General features: G+C 34.1%; 2 protein-coding genes across 2 annotated transcripts in view; one reads left to right on the top strand and one right to left on the bottom strand.

Annotated features, from left to right (window-relative positions):
- The window catches only part of LOC115456173 (putative fatty acyl-CoA reductase CG5065), a 36,328-nt gene extending 23,645 nt beyond the window's left edge, over positions 1-12,683 (bottom strand). Inside the window, exons 1-2 of the mRNA XM_030185119.2 lie at positions 12,438-12,683; positions 11,734-11,791 (exon numbers count right to left, since the gene is read on the bottom strand). The gene's annotated coding sequence lies outside the window, so the exon portion shown is untranslated. The remainder of the gene's footprint in view (positions 1-11,733; positions 11,792-12,437) is intronic.
- On the top strand, positions 1,872-24,507 carry LOC115456174 (putative fatty acyl-CoA reductase CG5065). The gene is made up of 13 exons (XM_030185121.2): positions 1,872-1,994; positions 17,684-17,895; positions 18,155-18,312; positions 18,545-18,635; positions 18,982-19,127; positions 19,527-19,636; positions 19,835-19,918; positions 20,427-20,535; positions 20,773-20,849; positions 21,276-21,438; positions 21,651-21,801; positions 22,421-22,527; positions 23,112-24,507. The coding sequence occupies exons 2-13, from the start codon at positions 17,698-17,700 to the stop codon at positions 23,209-23,211; spliced, it is 1,494 nt and encodes a 497-aa protein (XP_030040981.1). The 5' UTR covers positions 1,872-1,994; positions 17,684-17,697; the 3' UTR covers positions 23,212-24,507.
- Positions 24,508-25,026: the final 519 nt, after the last annotated feature.

The raw sequence follows: 25,026 nt of genomic DNA, 5'->3' as shown, positions 1-25,026 counted from the left end.
TTGGGAAAGAAATAAATTTTAAAATTTGAAAAATATTTCTGTCTTCTGTCATGGGGTTGCTCAAATTCCGTGAAGGAAAATATCTTGACAAATAAAGTTGACAGTTTGGGAAATAAATAATTTTAAAATTTGAAAAATATTTCTGTCTTCTGTCATGGGGTTGCTCAAATTCCGTGAAGGAAAATATCTTGACAAATAAAGTTGACAGTTTGGGAAATAAATAAATTTTAAAATTTGAAAAATATTTCTGTCTTCTGTCATGGGGTTGCTCAAATTCCGTGAAGGAAAATATCTTGACAAATAAAGTTGACAGTTTGGGAAATAAATAAATTTTAAAATTTGAAAAATATTTCTGTCTTCTGTCATGGGGTTGCTCAAATTCCGTGAAGGAAAATATCTTGACAAATAAAGTTGACAGTTTGGGAAATAAATAAATTTTAAAATTTAAAAATTTTTCTGTCTTCTGTCATGGGGTTGCTCAAATTCCGTGAAGGAAAATATCTTGACAAATAAAGTTGACAGTTTGGGAAATAAATAAATTTTAAAATTTGAAAAATATTTCTGTCTTCTGTCATGGGGTTGCTCAAATTCCGTGAAGGAAAATATCTTGACAAATAAAGTTGACAGTTTGGGAAATAAATAAATTTTAAAATTTGAAAAATATTTCTGTCTTCTGTCATGGGGTTGCTCAAATTCCGTGAAGGAAAATATCTTGACAAATAAAGTTGACAGTTTGGGAAATAAATAAATTTTAAAATTTGAAAAATATTTCTGTCTTCTGTCATGGGGTTGCCCAGATTCTGTTAAGGAAAATATCTTGACAAATAAAGTTGGCAGTCGTCGCCTCTTATGACAGCTGTTCACGACCTCCATTTTAAAAGCTAATCATTTCTCTAGAAGTGGCGGCATATTCATCTGCAAGAGCACATATTTATGAGCGGATGCGACCACTTAACATCCATTTGTCCGTCATTAGCCATATGCCATAAAAAAACAATGTTTTAAACCAGCGTAAAGAGGGCTGAAATAAAAAAAATACTTGGAAACACATTTTAATGTATTTGGTACATATGGATTATGAAAATATTTCTAAAGTCTGAAAATGGATGTTGGGTGAAATTAGATGCAATAAGACCCCTAATCTGATCACGATAAAATGGCAACACGAACCTTGAAAGAGATAAATGTCTTTGATTCAATACAAAAGGTGATATGTTGAACTTTGGGAAGGAATAAAGTAACATAGGTATTTGTTTTTAATAAGTTTATCCTCTCTGACCTGAAATGTATATAAAATTTTGATGCATGACGAAGGCATAAAATGCTTAAATTATAAATATTTATTATTAGAATCTTGGTGTTGGTAACGTAAAAACGATAAAAGAATTAAACGAAGACAGATTAAGATGAATATTTGGCACACACATATAGTACAGGCTAAAATCTGAATTAATATTTAATTTTATGTTAGAAAAGTTGCGCAATAGGAATTTCTATAATTTATTACGCAGTTCGAGCTACAACCAAATATTTGTTATTTTAATCTATTTTTTTCAAAGATAGTATATAAAAAATCATTTTTTCTTTGGTTGCCTATGTTTATTTACATTTGGTTATAAATAAACGGAAACATCGAAATCTAAATAAATAACACACCATTTAGGATATCCACAACCTGTGAGTAAATTCTAATCGTTACATGTAAATGTGTAAACAAATGAAAGTCCCACTTTAATTTATGCTCCTATCAAATAATTTACTCGAACTTTAAAACGGTCCTTAATCTATAAAATTAAAACAATTGAATAAATTTGAATTTGGAAAGGGTAGGGAGGTCTTAATGTGCGTCCCCATAAACAACTTAATGATCGAGTATTGCATTTGATATCAAGTCATTCGTGGCGCGTCTTTTGCACGCAGCGCATCTCTTATTTTTTATTTTTTAATCGTGTTCGAAACGTGTCAGTGTTGTGTCGTGTTTTTTCGCGGGAAAGGTGAGTTATAGTTTTTCGTACTGAGTAATAAGATTTAAAAAATATATATAAATTTTATGTATATTTCTGACTTTTCAATAACTAAATTTATTAATTGACTTAGTTCACTAGATATAATATGTAATAGTTATTATTATTATTGTGTATTTGGTTCCTTGCGTAGTACAAATATATCAATGGTTCCTTGCCTTATTGAATGTTTTAACAGTGAAACGTAAGGCTGATGAATAAAATAATTGTCTTTTACATAAACTTTAACAATCCGATATTTTGTAACTTTCTATAGATACCATTACCGTTTAACAGTTGCGCAAGCAAAATATACTTTCAAATATTTTTACTAAGAATTTAAAACAGGTATTTTTATATATTAAAACAGTTATAAGATTTAAAAAAAATAGACATTCGTAAGAATAGTACAGGGTAGTTGTGAAATTATTGTTAGTTATATTACGAAGAGTATTTAATGAAACGTAAAGCTGACAACTGTTCCTTAAATATATTTTTCTAGTTTTCACTTACAAGCCCCGTTAATGATAGAACTAATGAATAATGAGAAACAATCAATCATAGTTTGATTCTCGCTCGGAAAAAATAAAATATTCTGGTATGATTTTTGTATTCCCCTGTTTACGTTATTAATGCATTAGCTATGGATTTGTCCTATTTCTAGCCAGAACCCTATAGTTAGCTTATTTTATGTTACTTATTTATATATTAACGGATATAACTTAATATATTGTGTGTGAAATTAAAGTCAACATCTAGAACGTATCAACTTTTCGTCCTGTTGAGCATCATTTTTTGATTTGCTAGGGATAATACACACTTAATACCTTAAAATCTGAGAATCGATTCTTGCAAATTCTAAAATTGACTTTAACGTATTTGAATACGAATCAGAAACAGTAAAGAATCTGTGTCAAAGTTCTTTTTTCAAAAAAAATCGAATAAATATTTTTAAAGTTTAATATATGTTGTAGTATATATTGTGTATTAAACAACTCTCAAGTTAATACTTTTTCTTCCTTCATTCATTTAGGGCTTTCAAGTCGGTCTAGGGCTTGTTTATTTCAATTAAAAATTTGTGTCACAGTTTTATATTCCTGTACGAAGGAATTTAGAGTCATTTTCATTTTCTCTTAGAAACATACAATATCTCATGATGACTTTAGCTCTATTCAAGTATTGTCAATTTCAGGCTTATTATCTTCTTAAATTTCGTATGCTAGTTTTGTTTTCCTTGCGAAGGACATTATAGCTAGGGTCATTTTAAATACTCTTTCTTTTAGCGTTTTTCTTACTCTGCCCACTGCCACTTCAGTTTTCTAATCCTGTGTGCTATGTCAGTGACATTCGTTCTCTGACGGATGACCTCGTTACGAAGTTTATCCTTCAGAGAAACTCCGAGCATAGCACGTTCCATAGCTCGAAACATACAATATCTCACGATGACTTTGCGGTACATATGATAATAATATGCACTATTTTTTGTAACCTTTTGCTATCAGGCGAGAAATATACTCATCTTAATTCATTGCAAAAATGTTGGTGTCTGCCTTCAGTCCATTACTAAAATTAAATCCTAAGATGGTACCACTCCTGTCATGCCAAGGTCATAGCATGGTCTTTTACTGTGTTTGTTTATCGTTTATGGTTACAACAGTCGTGCCACTTTCGCAACGTAATTTTGGTTCGTATTAATCGATTCGCTAAATGGGTGCGGTAGACTCGCGACTTTTAATCGCCTGATTGTTTATCTATATATATTAAACAACGTCCCCTGTTCTGTTTGTTTGTATTTTGTCAATTTTCTTAAAATTTGGTGTGGAGACAGTATAAAACCGTGGGAACCGTCCTGCTTTATATTTTCTATCCAGAGAAAATATAAAGCAGGACTTTTAACCTTAAAAAATCCTCCACATGGGCATCGCCGCGAGAAAAATATAGTTTTGTAATAAGAATGGTTTTGAATATAAATAATACAATGTAGTAATAACAGTAATAATGTATTGATATTTTATTGTCTTAATAATAATTTGCATGTTAGTGATATCCTATAATTGGCGAAGCAATTTATTATAATAAAGTCAAAAGGGTTATGTAAATGAAGTAAGCTGTTGGATGTTCCATTAAAATGAAATATTTAATGAATGAATAATAGACAAAGTATCATAAAACCGGTGAAAAGAACATAACCGTTATATTCAACTCTAGTGATGGTAGCTATATCACGTTTTACTCCCGCGCAAAAAACTTCTTGAAGAGTAACTTCTATGTATTTTGGATTCTGTATTATATACATTGTTCTTCGACTAGTAGACAATGATTCGACTGTAAAACGAGTACTTCAAATCTGACTCAGACAAAGATCCGCTTACTTTTCAGTTTGAATTGTAGATAAGTGTTGTGTTAACTCCATATTGGAGTGGAAGAAGTATAAAAGTTTGTGTTTTTGCATTTACTCCTACAAACATCCAAACATTTCCATTAACAAATGCCTATAATCGTTGTCTCATCCTCTCCAGTGGCCGTCCTGAGCCGAGGCCGTGACCCTTTAGAGGGTTACCCTCAGCATGGTCACTTAAGGGCTCGCAGTGCCTAAAGCACTCATCCGCAAGACCGAAGTGTTTGTATAAGCCTGCCCTGCTAGGCTAACAAACGTATGTCCATGTTAAAAAAGACACCTAATATGAGAAAGTTAAGATAACAAAGTATTCTATAATTCAGTATATAATAATAAACTTACTTAATAAAATGTTAACGAACTATACAACTGTTTCAATTAATTTCTTTAATTAACAATAGTTAATTGTGTTACATAAAATATATCACTTATATAAGTGACTTCGAGGAATATATTATAGTAATGTATTTACTGTTGGTCTCTCATATGCGAGAGTCCGCCTGGGTAGGTACCACCGCAATGTCTATTTCTGCCGCCAAGCAGCAGCATGTAGTCACTGTTGTGTTCGGGATTGAAAAACATTGTAGCCAGTGTAACTACTGGACACAATATGACAACAACTTATGTCTCAGAATGGCGAGCGCACGAGAATACCAAACAATATTTTATAATTAATGGTGTTGGATGAGGTTTCTACTGTTTATGGGCGGTCGTATCGCTTACCATTAGGCGAACGGCAAGCTTAACTCGTTATTCAAAGCATTAAAAATATATTAATAATCATTAAACCTTTTTGGCAATTTGTGTGGATTCTTTTAAATCAATTTATTGCTTGCTTAATAAAAGAGTTAAATCATATAACAGCAGGACCACGTTGTTCTATTACTGAAATTATCAATTCAATTACATATTGATTTTAATTATTATGAATATTGACATTTGTTTGAACGTTATACAAATGTGTCAGCAAACTGTATTGTCTTACAGGATTTGCATTTATGTCGTTTTTTATACAAAAGGGTATTTACGAATGTCCTTACCTACTAAAAAGGACGGATATTTGCGAATTTGTTTTACCATCTCGTTCTATACAGCTGGTGTTTGACATTCCATTCACGTACGAACCCAAACCACTTACCATGCCATCGTTGGCGAGCAATCTGTAGTTATGTTTTTTTTTATAGATGCTACGTCTATACAAACATTTATTCTTAAAGAATCATCATAATATTATAATAAAAATAAATTTTCCTTCACCGAATGAAAGAAAACATCGATACCGTTTAAGCAAGCAATAATTTACTAAGAATACACACAAACATTTTAGAAAAGACAGTGTGTGCCCTTGGGAATGGAACCTGCGGACGTTCGTCGGCAGTCCGTTCTGCAACCCAACTAGGCTATCGTAAAGCATCGTAAAAATCGAATATGTAATTTTTGGCTTCTTTCTCACTGACCGCAGCGAATCGTAATACTGGACACTGGTTTTCAGTGAAAGAGTGATGTCACCGAATATACTACCAATGCTGTATTTAAAATTGCATATGCAACTGACTGAAGAGACGAGTGATAACGCTATGGCTGTATGAGATTATTATTCATCTATCTATACTAATATATAAAGCTAAAAAGTTCTTTTAACGTGATAATCAGGAACTTCTAAACCGATTTTCATTTTTTTTTTCACTAATAGAAAGTTACATTATTCCTGAGTGCTATAGGATAGTTTTTATTCTGGGAAAGAATATATTACGAGAAAAACTTTCACACGGGAGGAACTGCAGGCAAAGAAATAAACAAATTACTTAATAATATTTAATTAATTAATTACTTCAAATTGAATACTTAAGGGTGATAAAAAGTCCAAAAAATGGGCGACATCATTTATAAGATATTTATAATAATTGATTAAATCGACTATTAAGTTGTCTGACTGTCAAACTGGAAAATTAATATATAGAAAATTATGACAAAACAGTTATAAAACTGATTAATACTTTTATTATTGATTTTTTATTTTTACGCGAATGTTGGATATTGAAATAAAACTATTTTTCGTATTTTATCGCGATATTTTTATGTTAAAATTTTCTCCCGAAATTTCGAAAACGTTGCATCCTTCATAGTCACGGGGAGTACTGAGGTGTTATTCGACTGAAAAATCAAAGAAAGTGTCTTGGAAAGGGGAGAAAATTAAAATATAAAAACCAATAAAATTCGAAAAATGGTTTTATTTAAATACTTTTATTGATAGAAGATATATTGATATGTTATATTGTTCAAAGATTTGTTTATTTCACGCACGGCTTCGTATTTACTAGATGACGGAATGCACACGTGTGTGACCGTGGACGTATTTAGGCGATGTTTTAGAAGTATCTACGAATATACAGTGCCTCAGTAAAACAAAATAAAAAAACAGACCTAAGTTGTATTAATATACAATTCAAATTACGGTACTACCGGGATACAGCTATTTATTAAGTAAAAACTAGGTAGCTAATTCCTTACGTATCACTGATTCTGGATTATTCCTGTATGTTCTGCAATTAGAATATATTTATTTTATTTAATGCTAGGTTTAAGGGGCTGCGCCTCACACCTTCCTTTCCTAAATACGTCCACCCACGTGGTCGCATTTAATTTCCAGTTACTATTGTTTATGTCACGTGGTATCTCTGTTACTGTTATGGTTGTATTGTTATTTAAAACGTGGAACTATTTTCCTACGGTAAAATGAATGACAGTCAAACTAGTCATGTTCGTGATTTTATATCTTAAATAAATTTAAAAAAATCACATCTTAGTGTAAGTTGTGTGAAAATTTCATGGTCGTTGAATTGGGTTGTGCGTTAAACATTTATTTGTAAGTCAGTCATGCTCGTATAGCCAACGGTTTGCATTGCATTTTCAGTGAATCAGTCAGCCAGTGTCCCGAATTCTATTAATCAGATGGTTACCAACGAGCGTTTAAAAATCTTTAAAGCACAACTGCGATACGTAACATTATTATTATAAATTCATAAAAACACTAATCACGACTGTCTATAATTCGAGTCCATCTCCGACTTCGCGATAATTTGCCATCGACACTAATGAAATGACAGATAACATCGACTCACTAAACGCCAAGTGACATTAACTGACAAGCTTAACATTATGGCCAACGTCACACTAACCGTTAAAACGACCTTGCACATTACCGTTAGCAATGAATAGACAAAGCAGTGGTATCTACGCATTACGCAGACACTTCATGATGGAGAACTAGCGATTAATAGCTGCATCAATCAACGTGCTCCATAAAAAAAGGAGGTAATCTTGCTGCATCAAACGACGTGCTCCCTGCACAAAAATACTCAATGTGTCGAAATTCGCGATAAAATATCGTATGATTTAAATTAACATAATTTGAAACGTTAAAATATGTTATTATCGTTTAGCAATTTATTTTATAAATGTGCGGTAACGCATTCTCTAATGGCGAACGCAGACAACCGATTTTTGACGGTCACTGATTTTACACTACAACCGAATTGTTCATCTCGTCATATGGTTGTTCAAAAAGTATATTTTTAACTTAGATTGTAACTCTAAGGGCTCTCTATAAATAGATTTACTAAGTGACAATTTTGTCTTGTCATTTACAATGCGAATTTTCTCATAAATATTGTCTCGTTTTATTTTTTCTGACATTCTTTAAGACTTTAATTTTCAGACCATGTGTTGTTTGAGTATGACTTTACGTCACTATTTACGTTCACAAGAACATTACATATTTCACAAGAATTTTATAGCTTCAACACAAAAGGAATACTTTGTTTCCTGCCGCAATCAAATCTCAAGAGTAAAATTATTATTTTGTTTCCGTTTAAAGGATAACGAGAGCACCAAAATAAATTATATTTTTTTATGAATTAATTAATTATTTTACTGTCAGACAAAAAGTCGTCGTAAAGTCGTGCGTGTGCGTCGAAGCATCCGCGGATCTGTTTCCCAATAATGTGAATTTTGCTTATGATTATGTATGTTGGCCAAGGCTCGTGAATAGCGAATCGAGTCAAGGCGTAGATTTGTGCAATTTCTAAAGAGAAATGCCGTTTGATTTGCGGAATTAATATTGCATTATACAAATTAATCAGACAGGTTAATCACATGTCAGTATTACGCTTACCAAAAATCAGTGGCATCAGAACTTTAAACTACGACTGTACGGATTGTGCTCGTCATGATGAGGCATTAGATTTTAATAAAGTAAATAATTCCTTAATAATATATGCCTATGAAAAGTAAGGCTTATGACGAGTAAATAATAAAAGCGTCATAATAATGATTCAATATTGAAATAACTACACAAAGACGGAATATGGATTAGCAAGCAATAAAGATGCAAAAAAGTGATGGGTCTAAGATTATTTAAGAAAGAAAAGTGCGTGATCAGAAAAACATGTTTATACATACATACATATTATCACACCTCTTTCCCATAGGGGTAGGTAGAAACTATGAATGGCCACTCTGCACGATTCAGGCATACTCCTCTCTCTTCCTCCACCTTCATCAATCTTTTCATGCATTCCCGCCGGTTCAACGTACTTTTCACCTGACCTTTACTAAGCATGTCAGATATCTGACATTCAAAGGTTCGGTACGGTCGACCCCTACCGGCTCTTCGATCCACATTCGCCTTATATATCCTCTTTGTCAATCTCCTATCATTCATCCTCTCCAAATGGCCAAACCGCCTTAGCAAACCCTTCTCAGTTTTGGTTACTATACCTGTTTATACCCACTGGTTACACAGTTTTTTAAACCTACACAGTATTTAATCTCTAGCGAAAGAAATAGATATTGAGATTACCTTACGAGAGACCACACTATTATTAAACGCAATAATAATAATTATATTGTTTGACACATACTAATCGATGTCAATTAACGTATATCCGGTTAACATTCCTTAATGGAAATAAACAGGTATTACGTAAATATCATTGACGTTATTGATGATTACCGTCATTTATGGACTATAATAGAAATTGTATTCGAGAATTATGCTTTCTGCCTCGGTGGAGAAGTTGTACTGCATGCGTGGTACGACAGCACTCAGAGGTCCTGGGTTCGAATCCCGGGTCGGGCAAAGTAATATTTGGGTTTTTCTACTCAGTATCAGCCCGGAGTCTGGATTTTGAGCCTAATATGGCGATAGGCTCGCCCTTTATCACATCATGGGACGAAAATTGGGGGCCCTGGTTGCACCTCTGCATACCCCTTTGGGGATAAATGCGTGATGATGGGTGGGTGTGTAATTATACTTTGTTAATCACATCATAAGTCTCATGAATAATCTGTATGGTACTAAATATGTGCTTATTTTGTCAGGGATGGGGTTAAAGAAGCATTATTATTAAGCGCCTACTACATAATATGTTTAATCAAAGAGTATAAAATCGATGTTTTGTCTCTAAATTTTTAATAGTAGGTAGGTACAGATACTGTCTAAATGTAACGTAAAGGATATTGGTAAATACTGATTGATAACTTTTGTCTGTAAGTACCTTCAAAAATGCTGACAAATAACACCCGTTGTCAATAAACAAACGCAATCTCAATCTTCAATCCGATTCCGAAAATGAACCAATCAAAATAACTCATAATACCTTTGTTCTGATTGGTCTATTTTGGAGATAGATCGCAAAAGAGATTGGGGTCGTTTATTGAAAATGGCGGTTAATCATTTCAGTTCTGATAAGTGACAGGCAGTATGAATACAGTATTTAGTGCATTGGGAAACGATTCGGAGAATACTGTTACTGCGTATACACTATAATTTAAACTACTTTAATATTCTATAGACTAGTCCCATTGTATTGGAAGGCGCGGTGGAACGCAGTCATCACAAACAACCTTGTGCGTATGTTTACTAAATACCAAGTGTAATAAACCATTATGAATATGTATATCTATCAGATATTTGCACGTAGTTCTGCTCATAACAACTTTTTTCAAATAAATCTAACAGAAAGTGTAATACAGAGATGACAAAATATCTCTCGATTTACTTGTACATATGACCCTTCAACTAATTTTGAAATATATATAAATATATGCCTATATCATGGAAGGGTACGCAAAGTTAACAAAGTACTGAGCATTATGAGACTTAACATCTTGTCTCAGGATGACGAGCGTTGTGGAGTGTCAGTTGTCATGCAGTTGTTTGTAATTTGAAGTTGTGTATGGTGTTGTTTCTGTTTATGGGCGGTCGTTTTGTTAACCATCAGGCGAGCTCCATGCTCGTCTAGTCATTCAACTGCACTAAAAAAACTTGTCAACAGTTCTATCTCTGTTCTCTGAGCATTATCGTCACTTCGAGCATAAATAAACCCTATCATATTTCATTAAACAGCCTAATAACTACCATTAAAATAATAACGTCTTAAAAAAGGTGACAATTATATCTGAATTTATAATCTTGCAATGGGAAGAAATCTTATTGTAGGATCGTGCGAAGTAGACCGAACTTGTTTCTCATACACATTGCGTAGTTATTTGCCGTTTGTATCCCCTTGCAGGTCGGCAAAAATGTAAAATACATATCGACGGTGTAAGGCTAATTGCTTAAGCGACATTTCCTTGTGACACTAAGTCATACATATTTAAAATCAGCACTTTTTTCTATGTTTTTTTAACTAGTTATAATATTTCGAAAAAAAAACCATTAAGTCAATTAGCCTTTCAACCGTCGATATGGCTTTCGAATAAAAACATTTGGAATTCAACTGTTCTGTTTACTGAATTGCACCTCCGATGCGACCATAAATAGTTACCATCCGAACCTAAATACTAAATATTTCAAAAAAACAAATCCTGAATCGTCGGAAATCATCTGTCACACTCAAAGAAAGGGTTTTGTCAAAAGCTATTTGAGTCAAAATAAGCGTAAATAATATTTAAAATTGGAATAACTTGGATAGCTTTAAACAAATTAGCCATATAAAACACATGCACTTTTACGCGACTATATTGCCAGTGACCGTCCGCTAGCGAAACGAAAATTAAATCGATTTCTTTGTCTGTATTTTGTCTTTTGAAAAGTTTTAAATTAGAAAATCGGCCAAAAAATGTTGGCTATGTGTGTAAGGATATTTTTGACATTTTATTTTCTTCACATATAATCCATGTTTGCCACTTACTACAATATAGGGTTTGAACACTTCTTAATAATAGAACTTGGATACTTGCGCATTGTCCCAACTGGTCAGTTAATATTTCATTGCATCCTGGTTGGCGGGAACTGATAATAAAAACCACTATTTTAAAATTGATTACCTCGGTGGCTTAGTTCTATTATGGTTCCACTGCAGTTCTAATGTTTGGGGTTAGATACCTGGGTAGGACAAAGTCTTATTAAGTTATTTAGTTAGTAGCCCGCAATCTGAAAGAAGGTGGTGGTGCTACATCAGGTTAGTACCTGATAGGACGGAATACACAAAACGGAAAGTGGGTGCATCGATTTTGTTTCTACCTATCCTTTTGAGGATAAAAGGCATGAGTGCGTGTATGTGACAATTTTAAATACTATAATCTTACTCAGGTTATTATTATAGTCATAGAAGATGTAATTTACAGAACTGTAATGTTTGTTTACATCAATGTAAGGAAAAGGTATTATAACATGTTGTGAGGAAATAGTCTTATAAGTTCTATTCAATATTATTCAACAGAATCATAAATTAAGTATAATAGCGATATATATATTTTACACACGTACAACGCATTGCGCTTTGTCTTCCGTGTAGGTCATACGCTTTTTTATCCTGGACTTTATAGCAGAAGCTTCAAAGAGCAAGTCTTCACTACTAATTTGTTGGTGATCACCAGCAGCGATAAAAAACCCACATTGTTATTTATGTGTTTCTATTATTTGAAGTTAATTAATATTTTTTTTTGTATATTAAAAATTATTTTCTACAGCATCATTGTTGTAATCTTTCTAATTTGCTCGGTTAATGAAGTCAATTATTTATACTAACGTCTGTACTTTTGGATGCTTACTGCCTTGTTTACATCTTGTGTTTTTGATCTTAGCATAGCGCCATAGTCAGCCTGAATTCTCACTTTGTGTATATCACTTATATTTGCAGAATCTAAAACAAAAACCTGAGCTGGATACCGAACCCAAATCCTCACTGATTTCAAGTACGCAAAAAATCTTGCAAATGAAGTATTTTTCCTAAAGTAATTTGTGACATAACGTAAATGGCATGTCATTACATTGTTATGGAATTGACGCGACATTGAGAAATCTCGGAGGTGTCGGCCGTCATTTAGACTAAGCACGTGTTGAGGTACAGTTAACACAAAATGACCAGTAAACATAAGAATTGCTTGTTGGGAATACGACAGTCCTTGAATAAGTAAAACCTCTAAACCTCTGTTAACCTGAAGGGGTGATGAGTGCGTTGTAACGTTTTAGGTAGAGGAATGCGAATTAAATGGTCCCCGGCAATCTTATTGCATGTTCAAAATGCAACTTCCATGCTGCTAATTACATCGTCGTACTCAAGCAGTATTCTAAACCTTTATGTTCTGTATAGCGTTCTGTATTTTACATGACGTAAATTTGTTAGCCTGACCAGGGTCGGCTTATACAAACACACTGGACATTCAGGTGAGCGCTTCAGAGGCTCGCAACCCTTGAAAAATGAAGTCACCATGTTGAGGGCAATCCACTGACGGATTACGAACTTCGACTCAGGAAGGCTACTGGGAGAGGATGCAACATCATCGATTAGGGAGGAGCGTACTAAACAATCTATCCACTACCATATTCATCGGCACGCAGGCCGGAATTATTAGAAGGGTCGGGGAATGCGGCGAGGTTCTTGGCGGCGGGGATGGAACTGCGGTCTTGTAGAGTAACGTTCTGTACTGTCATGCATTACAACATTTGCGTTGTGCTGTGCTGCGTCACCTACGTCCTTGCATACGCTCAGCATAAATGTTCTGCTAACTCATCTATAATTTTATCAGAACATGTCATTACATTTACCTTGGCCTGTTTACCGATAATACATTTTAAATGTATGATCAATTAGAGGCATCACTGACCTGTAATCTAAAAACCAGACAGAGAATAAGCGATTACAATTTGGCAGGGAACGGAACATTCAAAAGCTAAGGGCAGACATTTGATTTCGTACCCAATAAAACGATAACAGTCTTGGTTATAAATTTTTCTGGCGAAAACAAATAAAAAGGTAACATAGTCAGGGCGCTTTTGCATTTCGCGTGTTCTTATCGAAGGACAGCTTTGATAGCCGTATCGACAACTAAGGGTTTTTTTTTCTCTTGGCTATTTGACCATAAAAGTTGTCCTTCGTTAAGAACGCCCATAACTGTAAAAGGACGGATTTGCCCCCTTAGATGGAATAAGGCTCCCGGACTATATTTTCGGCTTATCTTCTATGGATAAGAAGCATTGTCCGAGTATTGTGCTCCAATTTGAAGTAGATTTTATGAGACTTAACATGCGATCTTTCAAGGCTAATAGTAGTGTAAAACTTAATCATTAAAGTTCTCACCTGCGGTCACTATTGATGGACTGGCAGGCATGGCTTACCACCAGTATCATCTTGTAATTAAACTTCTATATTTCTAACCTCATTTCTTAGTAACCGATTGTTTCCCACGGTTACTTACAACATTGTTTAGCGAAAGGTTAGTTTCGGAGAATCATTTTGAGGTCGCTATGTTACAAAATGCTATATCATTGCCTTATAATAATTCATAAACACAGAAGCTCACGCCTTTATTTGCGAAGAGGTTGACGACGGGTTGATTCGACGGTCACATTATTATTATCCCAAGCTATGGAAGCGAGCCTAATAGCTAACATCATAATTATTTCTCCAAACCAATCACAATTGACATGTAGTTACCAAATTGAAAATGCCTTAATAATGCCTGATTTTTTTTTAAATTAACAAACCTGTTACCTTTAATTTGAATTCGGCAAATATGTAAATATTTCGTGCATTACTAGGTCATACGATGATAAGTGGTCGTCGTCCTTGAGTAGCAAAAATACCAGTGGGGTAGTTGTTTGTGAAGTTTGCTTTTCATATGATTTCTTCGGTACAAGAGAGATCATGTACCGAAGAAATCATATGATCTCTATTCGATCAGCTAACATCAAAAGCTAGCGCGGGATGCAGCTGGATAAATTAGCACTTATTCGCATTTCTACAGTTTTTTAAATTACCGCGTCCTTGCGGACCCAGCTTTCGCTTTCGCAATTTGCAAATCGGTTTAAAGATCTTAAAAAAATTACCTATTTATAAAGAGTCATCAATTCATCTGGTTGTTATGTTGCATGATTGATCGTACCCGTATTGTAAAAAAAGCAATATCAGGCAAATAAATATTATGTCCTATATTATGAGTAATAAGTAGTATTCAAATTAAGCTTATAGATTTTGAATAATTATAATAAGTAACGTGGTTTGAAATATCATAAAATACTGCAGAACCTGATGTTTCCAAATAATTATTGATTTTTACCTTTACATCGTTTTGTCAAAAACTTTTTTATTTGTATACGTGATTAATCAACGAACTTGAATCAAACGATAATATTTGCATTAAACGCAAATCCCAATAGTTTTTAAGTTTGAAAGTGCAATAATAAATCACAGAGAAATGTAGCCAGTTTTGAAGGTCACATTGCTTAACAATTTTTGATGTAATTCGGCACAAAGCACGGGTCAATGTCTGCCATAGTCGATACTTTCAAATTGCAGACTCAAGGAGATTTAAAAAATTATTTACTTTTAGGCCTTGAAATAAAAATTTTACAAACGAATGACGAGACGAGCGAGTTACTCGCGTGATGTGGGTCATGTGTTCCCGATTTAGAATTTTGATCAAAAATTCATACCAACCTTACTATATTATTTACATTAGACTCCAATGTAAATCTAGTACTGGCTTTAATGTCCGTCAAATCGAGAATGCATTTTGTTTGGTAGATATAGATTAAACTGAGACTTACAAAAACGAGCCGATGGGTGCAATGCAGTGCTTTGTTATTCAATGGTCAAGGATCGATGAATATTGCTTCATCACGATAATAACCACTAATCCTTGAGCCTAATTATATAATTTGGGTTAGGGGTTAGCGCATATCAGGTAAAAAGCTATGCGCATGCTAGCGATGTATTTTTCAGGTAAAGAATTTTTGTCTGTCAAGACAAGACTTCTAAATTCCGGTCCCGTATGATCATTTCCTGCGTTTTATGTGTGTTTAGCGTAAATAACTTATTTCTTCGGACGGTAGTGCCATCTGGTTCTATCTCTTACGAAAAAAACTTAAAAATCGCGAACAAACCAAAGGTGCGGCATTTAATTCACGCAGCTGTCCGCCCGATGTGCGTTGACCCTAATTTTTATGGCATTCGATGTAACCGCATGCGTTTCGAAACTTGTAACCATCGATAGTTTATATTTTGCACAAAATTATAGGCTTCGGTGTTTGGAGTGATTTATTTAATAACTGCAAAAGTATTATAAGATTGATCAATATTGCATAGTCTAATAGTTATGCCCTTCAATTTCATGCGGTTCCGTGTACACTGCAAAAAACAAATGATTATGATTTTAGTTGTATAGTTTCCTATTATATAGCAGATGCTATACTTATTTTTTTTACCTAATATTAGTTGCAAAGACAGCACGAATTAATTTTACTAATAAACTTGTATGTTTTCGTAAAACAATAGTAATATCTCAGTGACTGCCTCGCTGGCGTAGATAGGTATATTTTGGTAGGACTGCAGCGCGGAGGTCTCGGATTCGATCCCCGTGTAGCGAAAACTAGTATTTTTGTATCAGCCGGGAGTCTGGATTTTGGGCCCGATGTGATAATAAGCTCGCTCCCTACAACATCATGGGACGGAATACGCACGGCGAAAAGTGGGTGTACTAGTTGCGTCTCTGCCTACCCCTTCAGGGACAAAAGGCGTCTATGAGTGTAGTAACATTTTAGTAACTATTTCACGGTCTTTGGAGAAGGCACGAACATCTATATGATGAAGTAATCGCCCCAACTTTCACGGTAAAGCGGCCTAAACCTTGATGATTATTAAAATAGCAACTCATAATAATTCCACCCAAATAAAAGTAATTAACTGTTACACAATACATTTAAGAGCTCATTAAAGCAATGATAATGGCGCTACGTGGTTGGAATTTTAATTTAGTCTCATTACCGGCCTTAGGATGCCATTTGGGCTTAGTAATATAATACCAGCCTTTGCCTTCAACTCCGCCTGTGTGAAAAACCCCTTTTAACTTAGAAAATTGATTCTAAACGAACTGGTCTCTCGTAATGTGACAGCATCGAGTTGATTAACTATTCCTATCGGAGACAACATACGTATTTTTCACAAATATTTTAACTTGAAGTCTCCCATATAGGTCCACGACTCCGTCTAGATCCTGGGTCCTTAACGTGGGGGTAATTAATTTCGCGGGGATAAATTACCTATTTCACGGGGGTAACACAGAACCTAATTATAGGATCGTAAAATAAAAAAAAAGTTACACAGTTGACGTTAACATTATAAGGCTGTTGTGCAATTTATGATTAATAAAGATATTTGTATTTGCTTGTACTGTTTATTTTGATAGCATTTTGATGGCGGAATAAAATTACTTTCCACATAGATCACAGTAACAATATTGAAAAGATTAGGAACCATTGATCTAGATAGACTCGTCAATTTCGGAGAAGTATAGCATGCACACACTGTTTCAATTTAATACGAGTGCACATAAAAATATCAATATTTAGGCATAAGTTAATGACCTGACCTAACCATGAAAGTTAAATTTGGCTCTGTACAAGAACCCTTTCTTACTAGATGACCTTGCATTGCTTTTAAGAATTCGTCCCCAATTTTTATAAAATTATTGCCTCATTCTTTTGGTGGCGTGTTTGCACAGAAGTTCAGGGTTTGAGTATCTTGTATGAGATTTTTTATTGCACGCACAGCCATGATTAGTTGCTGGCAGGCAATTATGAAAACCAACTCAAATAATCGGTCCTAGAAAAATGATGTTGCTTGCTAAAGTGCTGCGACGTATTAAACCTACTCTCTGTGGTAGGGTAGGCAGATTAACATATATTAGGTATAGGTACACAGAACCAGTCTTTAAGTAGAGCTACAGGTATAAATTACTCGTTATTCGCCATGTTAATTTATATTTTTTTCAACAGCTCAATAAGTTAAGATGACGCGGTCGCTAAGCGTAGTGGAGTACTACGCGAACAAGTCCATATTCATCACCGGCGCCACTGGGTTCATGGGCAAGGTGCTCGTGGAGAAGCTCCTCCGATGCTGCCCAGACCTGAAGAAGATCTACCTTCTCATGAGACCGAAAAAAGGACATAACAGCAAAGAGAGGCTCGACGAATTCCTTAATGTTAAGGTAAGTGCCATCTGGCGTTATGGACTTTAAATAGAATTTTAAAAACTGTGTGATAGATGGCGTTGTTATAATAATGAATTTAAAACGTGTAAAAATAAACATATTACAAACTCGAGTTTTTTAAGATGGGAAAATTTTTAATTTATTAGGAGAGGAACATTTAGTCTCGTATAAAAAACAAGCCATATCTACATTTAAATGAGAAGAAATGAGTTATAATAAAACTTCTGCAAATTGTGTTTTTACCATTTCTTTTTAGGTATTTGACAGAATACACAAAGAATGCCCCAAACGTCTGGAGAAGCTACAAGTGATCCCGGGAGATATCCTGGCAGAGGATCTAGGTATATCTGCATCTGATAGAGAACTCCTCCACAATGAATGCCAGATAATCTTCCACTGCGCTGCCTGTGTGAGGTAACTTTTTTTTTTTTATTATGTTACTGAAATTGATGGTTAGCATGATATTCTTTGACAGATCATCAGAATTATACCAGTCCAGTTTTGGACAGCAATATAGTACTAAGATCGATATCACAACATGGAATAATAAGGATTGCAAATACTGAAACATCCTTTGTTATCTTCCAGAGATATTGTGGCGATCATAAAGTATAAATTAATTAGCACAATTTAAAATTGTTTTCAGATTCGATATGTTCATCCGAGATGCTGTTAATATGAACACAGTCGGCACAAAGAAAGTTCTGGAATTGGCTGAAGGAGTTAAAAATCTGGAGGTAAATATTTTTTTATTATAACAAAAGTCTGTCGTAGTTAATATTCACGAAACAAGAAACCGATTTTTTTTATGTGAAATAATTATGCACGAGTTCCTCGGTGGCATAGTTGTATTGCTTTCATTTTGCATGGGCAAAGGTTATAAGTCTTTTCTGTCCAGTATCAGCCCGAAGTCTAAAATTTGTACTCGATATGCCGATAGCCTTGCCCCCTAGGACTGAATATATACGGCAAAAAATGAGCGCAGTAGTTGCGTCTCATCTTAGAATAAAAGGTGATAGTGTGTGTATAATATGCGTGACCAGATTTTATTTCTGTCTTTTTAAATCCTATTTATCTCCTTAGGCTTTCATTCACGTATCGACCTCCTACTGCCGCTGCGAACTCGACCTCCTGGAAGAGAAACTGTACCCGTCCAAGCACCGCCCGGAGCACATTATGCACTGCGCCAGCTGGATGGACGATGAACTACTCAAACACATGCAGCCCAAGTAAGTACTTTAAGCATAAACCTGGCAATTTGCTTTATGGTGAGTGGAATGGGGTCCAATAGAATGTCGACTGACGAGAGGTGATTACCTCTCTGCAGTCGACACAGTAACGCCAACCTGTTGGAACTGGATATACACAGGCTGATCCCGGATTGTGATGCACTTACGTGGGCCACTATGGCTGGTTCAACTTTTGTACGTTGGTCGCTATTCGGGTGGATATAAAATATATCCCACCACCAGTAAAGTTAATGATTTTATATATTACTAATAAGTGTATTATTTTATAACGGTAAAATTCGTGGTTGCTTTAGAATTTTGATTCTGGATAAAGAGATATAATGATTTTAAAATATTATGATTATTCCCCATTTCAAATGACTTACCATTTTATTTCAGACTGATCGACCCGCAGCCAAATACATACGCTTACACCAAGTCTCTGACGGAAGATTTGGTATCGCAGCACGCTGGGAAGTTCCCCATATGCATTGCACGACCCTCTATCGGTGAGTATAGTTAATAAGAGTATAATTAGAAAAAAATGGTCTTTATCTCTAGGGATGTGATAGTGAAATTACCAAAGACCGAGGATGTCCGTCCTTCCTAGATATACCAATTTGAATCGATTCTGCGTAGAATGTTTTATCGAATAATTATTTTTTATAAAATTATCCCTATTCATGTTTATATTCTTTTTATTACAGTGACCGCGGCACACAAGGAGCCGATTCCCGGATGGGTTGACAATTTAAATGGACCTACAGGATTACTTGTTGGGGCTGGTAAAGGTATGTTCCTATTAATATTAGTCTTAAACCAATTAATGTTCACTTATAATTAAAATAATGTTATCTACAGCTGTGCTGGAATTGTTAAGTTTGGGTGGTCAAGAATTTTTTTTTTTCTGGGGAATTTTAAAATACTATAAATATATACGATGCTATATAGACATCGACATATAAGTAGTACGTATTAGATCTGGCGTTCCGAACACTCACTGCGTTCAATTGAATTGTACTGCAATCCAGTATTGGTAGCCATTTTACTTATACTCTATTTAAAGCGCTTTAGCAATACATGATTAAAAAGTTTGGGTAGACAGCGATTGATGGTTTAACGCTACAGCGAACATTAGATCTAACTCCAGATTTTGCACAAATGATTTATATGGACGTTCGTGTCCATAGAATATACGTCAATGTAAATAGCAAATTAAAAAGTAGATGTTTCTCAAAATTCGAAAATTCGTTTGGATTATCGATGAATAGATGGCGCTATATTAAATTTGTATTTCAGGTGTAATTCGCACAATGCACTGCAACGATGCCCTGCTAGCTGACGTGGTGCCGGTAGACATGGCTGTTAACGCGTGTGTTATTTTAGCGTATACCACTGGAATGGACAAGTGAGTCCCTAACACATATTATAAAGCGATTATTAAAGCGCAAAGCGGCTATCGTAGGTCCAGTGTATTTAGATTTAGAACAAAACACTAATTAGAAGTTGTTTACGGATAGTAGTGCTTTTGTTTTCTAGAAAAGAATGCCATGTGAATTTTATTCTGAGCATTCTTTTATAGTAATTACTCCATCATAAATATAACGTAAATATCCGAAAATAACAAAGACTGTTATTCTTTCAGACCTAAAGAAGTTCGTATTTGTAATATCACACAATCTGGAATAAATCCTATAACGTGGGGAGAAGCCTTGGATATGGGTAAGTAATTTTTAGTTAGATAGTAGTACCGATTAAATTAAAGACGGTAGGTCAGGATTTCTGTGATACCATCTTAAATTTATAGTCAATCTCTAAGCATGACTTCTATAACTTCGACTATCTGCCGTTTTCAATAAACGATCCCAATCGCTTTTTTCGATCTATCTCAAAAAATTACCAATCAGAACAAATTTTTCGACATGTTTACAAATGAGTTATTTTGATTGGTTCATTCTCGGAATAGGATTGAAGATTGAAATTGGGATCGTTTATTAAAAACGACTATCGTCTAAATAGCAGTATGCAAGTGTTGCTTCTAAAAGACACTTTGCAATAAATGTTAGTACCTAATATTTCGTTGATACGTCTTTGATAGTTCTTATTTATAAACCATTAAAGATTAACAATATTGTCTATATCATTTAGGTCGTCTTCACGTCCAAGAGTACCCATTCTCTGTTTGCTTATGGTATCCCGGCGGCTCTCCTAAAACTTCATGGGTCCAGCACCAAATAGCACTGTTCTTCACACATCTACTCCCCGCGTACTTCGTAGACATACTGCTGTTCCTCATGGGCAAAAAGACTTTGTAAGTATTTGCAATAAGATATTTATGGTATGACGGTAATTGAAAATTGTTTAGTCTACTAGAAAATAATACAAATTGGAAAACTTACGTGAACCAGAAGATAATCTTAAAATTTTTAGAGCGAATGATATTTTTAATGTCTTGCATTACAAAAATATATGAATTATCCAAAATTTTAATGCTATTACAATTAATTCTTTATATTTTTACAGTATGGTAAAGATGCAAAAACGAATCAACTACGGTCTGGAAGTGCTGCAATATTATACTACCAAGGAATGGTATTTTAAAAACGATAACTTCTTGGCACTTCGAAATAACATCTCTAAAGAAGAGAACGAGATGTTTTACACAGACATACACGTAAGTGTCTTCTGAATTCTTCAAATTTAAAGCCAGGTGAAATGTAGACAAAAAATAACAACAACAAATCTAATATATATTTGGAAGAGTCTTAGTTTGAGATTATCTGTTATACGTTCAGTTAGGTACGATGGTATAATTCTGATGACGACCATCAGGGTATGAAACTTGTCTCATACATTCACACTGATTATGAACTTCAATATATATTTTTTTATTGCTGTCAATGACGACACGAGCTTGCCGTTTGCCTGATGGTAAGCGATACGACCGCCCATAAACAGTAAAAACACCATCCAACACCTTGAATTACAAAGTATTGTTTTGTATTCTACTGCACTCGCCATGCTGAGGTATAAGATGTTAAGTTGTTATTATGTCCAGTAGTTACACTGGCTACAATATCCTTCAAATCTGAATACAACAGTGACTACGCACTGCTGCTTGGTGGCAGAAATAGACATTTCGGTGGTACCTACCCAAGCGGACTCGCATTTGAGAGAACATTGTTTTTTTTCGTCAAATCTCATACATTAGATGTTAAGTCTCATTCTGCCTAATAGGGAAGAAGACATTTAATTTGACACTAATTTTATATGTCGGTGATACTTTTTGACAGGACGTGAATTGGAGTACGTACATCAAGAACTACATAAAAGGTGCTCGCGAGTACTGTTGTAAGGAAGATCCCTCCACTCTTCCGCAGGCGAGAAGACTGCAAACACAGTAAGTTTACATCTTTTCAACTACATTGCATTTAAAAGAAATAATATGAACCCAAATCTTAATACAACCCAACTCAACCTATGTGCACCCAACTATTCTATCTAGTTACAAGCCTGCGTTGAATCGAGGCTATGTCTTTGAAGGGATAAAAAAAAGCTGAGCATGTTCTGTCAAATCTCATACTGTTCTATTGGCAGAACTCCACCGCTGCTTGGCGGCAGCTACAAAGTTATGCTACCAACAGCCGTTTTCTATAAACGATCGCAATCTTATTCTTCAATTTGATTCCGAGAATTAACCAATCAAAATAACTCATTTGTAAGCCTGTCAAAAAAAACGTTTTTTTCTCTTGATTAGTCACATAAAACTGATTATAAAACACATTTTTTAAAATAGAGTTATACAGTACAACCTTTAAATTACTTGTAGCCTTCTTGAAGTTAACACGACGTACTTAGTTCTGATTGATCCATTTTTGAGATAGATCAAAAAAGCGATTGAGATTGTTTATTGAAAACGGCAGTAAATGGCACTATTTATCGCCTAATGTCTGATAATTTTTTGAGTATATAATTCTTCCACAGGTTGTACTACCTCGACAAGGCGGTACAGATCACGGTGGTGATGCTCTGCGCTTACTTCTTCTTCTACTACATGAGGATGTTCTTCTCTGTAGTCCACTAACCCCACTGTTAGATATAGCTACTGTTGGACATTTAGAAAGTAATGTCAAAATAAAGATGTAATGAATTGATGTTACCACCGCTTTGGTTCTGGTGTGTGGAAGTCCAACAGTGGAAGGTTTGGCTAATTTCAAATGTAATTATGATGTAGCTATTGTAGTGTAAGTTAGTTTAAGAGAATAAAATCAAGTAGATATTGTAATTTTAAGAGTATGATTTTCTCCTGATGACAATTAACTGATGTAAATATAATCGAAATAGATGATGATAATTGATGTACAGTTGATATTATGTTATAATATTAAATTTTGTAAAAACATTTACAAAACAATCTTTGGTCCTATTCTTGGTAAATCATTTGTGGACTTCGGTAGATTGAATTGTGATGTTGTTTAGTAATCAAATTCATGGTGAATGTAAATTCACGGTCTTTTACTAATTATTTTAAAGACTAACATTATGCATACATTTTAGATGATAATTCGGTCATCATCTATATTAACAATAGCAAGCCGTAACATATAATGATACAGGATTTATATTACATAAATCTTACTTGACAATGGAACTGTAATATTATAATATTACTGATTTTACTAGTCAAATGAATATTAATTTCGACATTCTTTCATAAATAACTAGGGAATCTGTCGGGTTATGGTTTAGGATCCAGGATAGAATCTTTAAGGTATTATTACCGATTCCCAAAAAGAATAATTATCTCCCTGTTCATAATATACTCCATAGTAATAATAATATTCTCTAAGAATATCCAAATATCATCTTCTAACATAACTGCTTCCTATACTCTGTTCTTTTCTCTATAATAAAGTGTACCAGATTTCGTTGCATCGCGAACCATAATATGATGGGTAAATTGACACTTCATAAATTTTAATAGTTCGCTTAATTTTTAACCGACTTCCAAAAAAGGAGGAAATGCTCAATTCCTGTGTTCATATGTCTTTAAATGACAGCTGTAATCACTATAAAACGCCAATTTAAAGACCATCTTTATGCAACACCTGAATTCTGGTAAATTAAAAATGTCGACCTTATTTCATACGTAAAACCTACTCGTCCTGTTAGGTTTTTTTTGTTTTCTCTTCTTGGTTTTGTACGCAGCTTTATTTCTCCACGTGCTAAAGTGAAATAAAATCTTTGTCGATCTCTTTTATCGTCGAAGTGCGATTTTTATTTCAAGGTGGCGCCATCTTATTAACCACGGTGAGATTTTACTTCAAATGTTATGTTAAACCAAAGAATATGTATTTGTTTATTAATAAATATATATTTTGTATTTTGGAGTTTTATTTAGCCAATATAGTTCGATAGCCATATTTACGGATCTGCGCTCACGCAGAAACACTTGCCGCGAAACACTACACTGGTCTGAAACTGTCAGTAATAGTAACTAGAACAACGTTAACTAATTTCCTAATTAATAATTTATTTTAACTTAGAATCAAGCTGCAAATATCAACAACCTTTGGCATTTTGAATAAACAAAGGAACAACTTTACATCTTAATAACTTTAATAAAAAAAAACACATACCAAAAAAAATATATTTCCAAAAACTCCTTAAATGGCATCTATATCACTTTCATACATTTATAATAACTTAAGTTATAACTTAACGTAAAGATGAGCAATCCGTTGCTTATTTAATAACATTTACAATTATATTCGGATAAACCCAAACACTTTTAAAAATATATAAATTTCATATACGAAAAAAAAATTTTTTTTCGTCGAATGAATCTAGAAGATATGATAAAATGACTTTATAAAAATGATATATGGAATAAAATTCG

This window comes from Manduca sexta, chromosome 28, assembly GCF_014839805.1.
Source record: "Manduca sexta isolate Smith_Timp_Sample1 chromosome 28, JHU_Msex_v1.0, whole genome shotgun sequence".
Taxonomy (NCBI): Eukaryota; Metazoa; Arthropoda; class Insecta; order Lepidoptera; family Sphingidae; genus Manduca; species Manduca sexta.
The sequence above is the reverse complement of the archived record's forward strand: the minus strand, read 5'-3'. Positions and strand labels throughout refer to the sequence as shown.

Bases quoted from the DNA above. Each gene is read 5' to 3' on its own strand.
- LOC115456174 (XM_030185121.2), top strand. From the start codon at position 17,698: ATGACGCGGTCGCTAAGCGTAGTGGAGTACTACGCGAACAAGTCCATA. The intron at 19,637-19,834 runs GTGAGTATAGTT...TTTTTATTACAG, and splicing joins CATTGCACGACCCTCTATCG to TGACCGCGGCACACAAGGAG. The intron at 21,439-21,650 runs GTAAGTATTTGC...ATATTTTTACAG, and splicing joins CTCATGGGCAAAAAGACTTT to TATGGTAAAGATGCAAAAAC.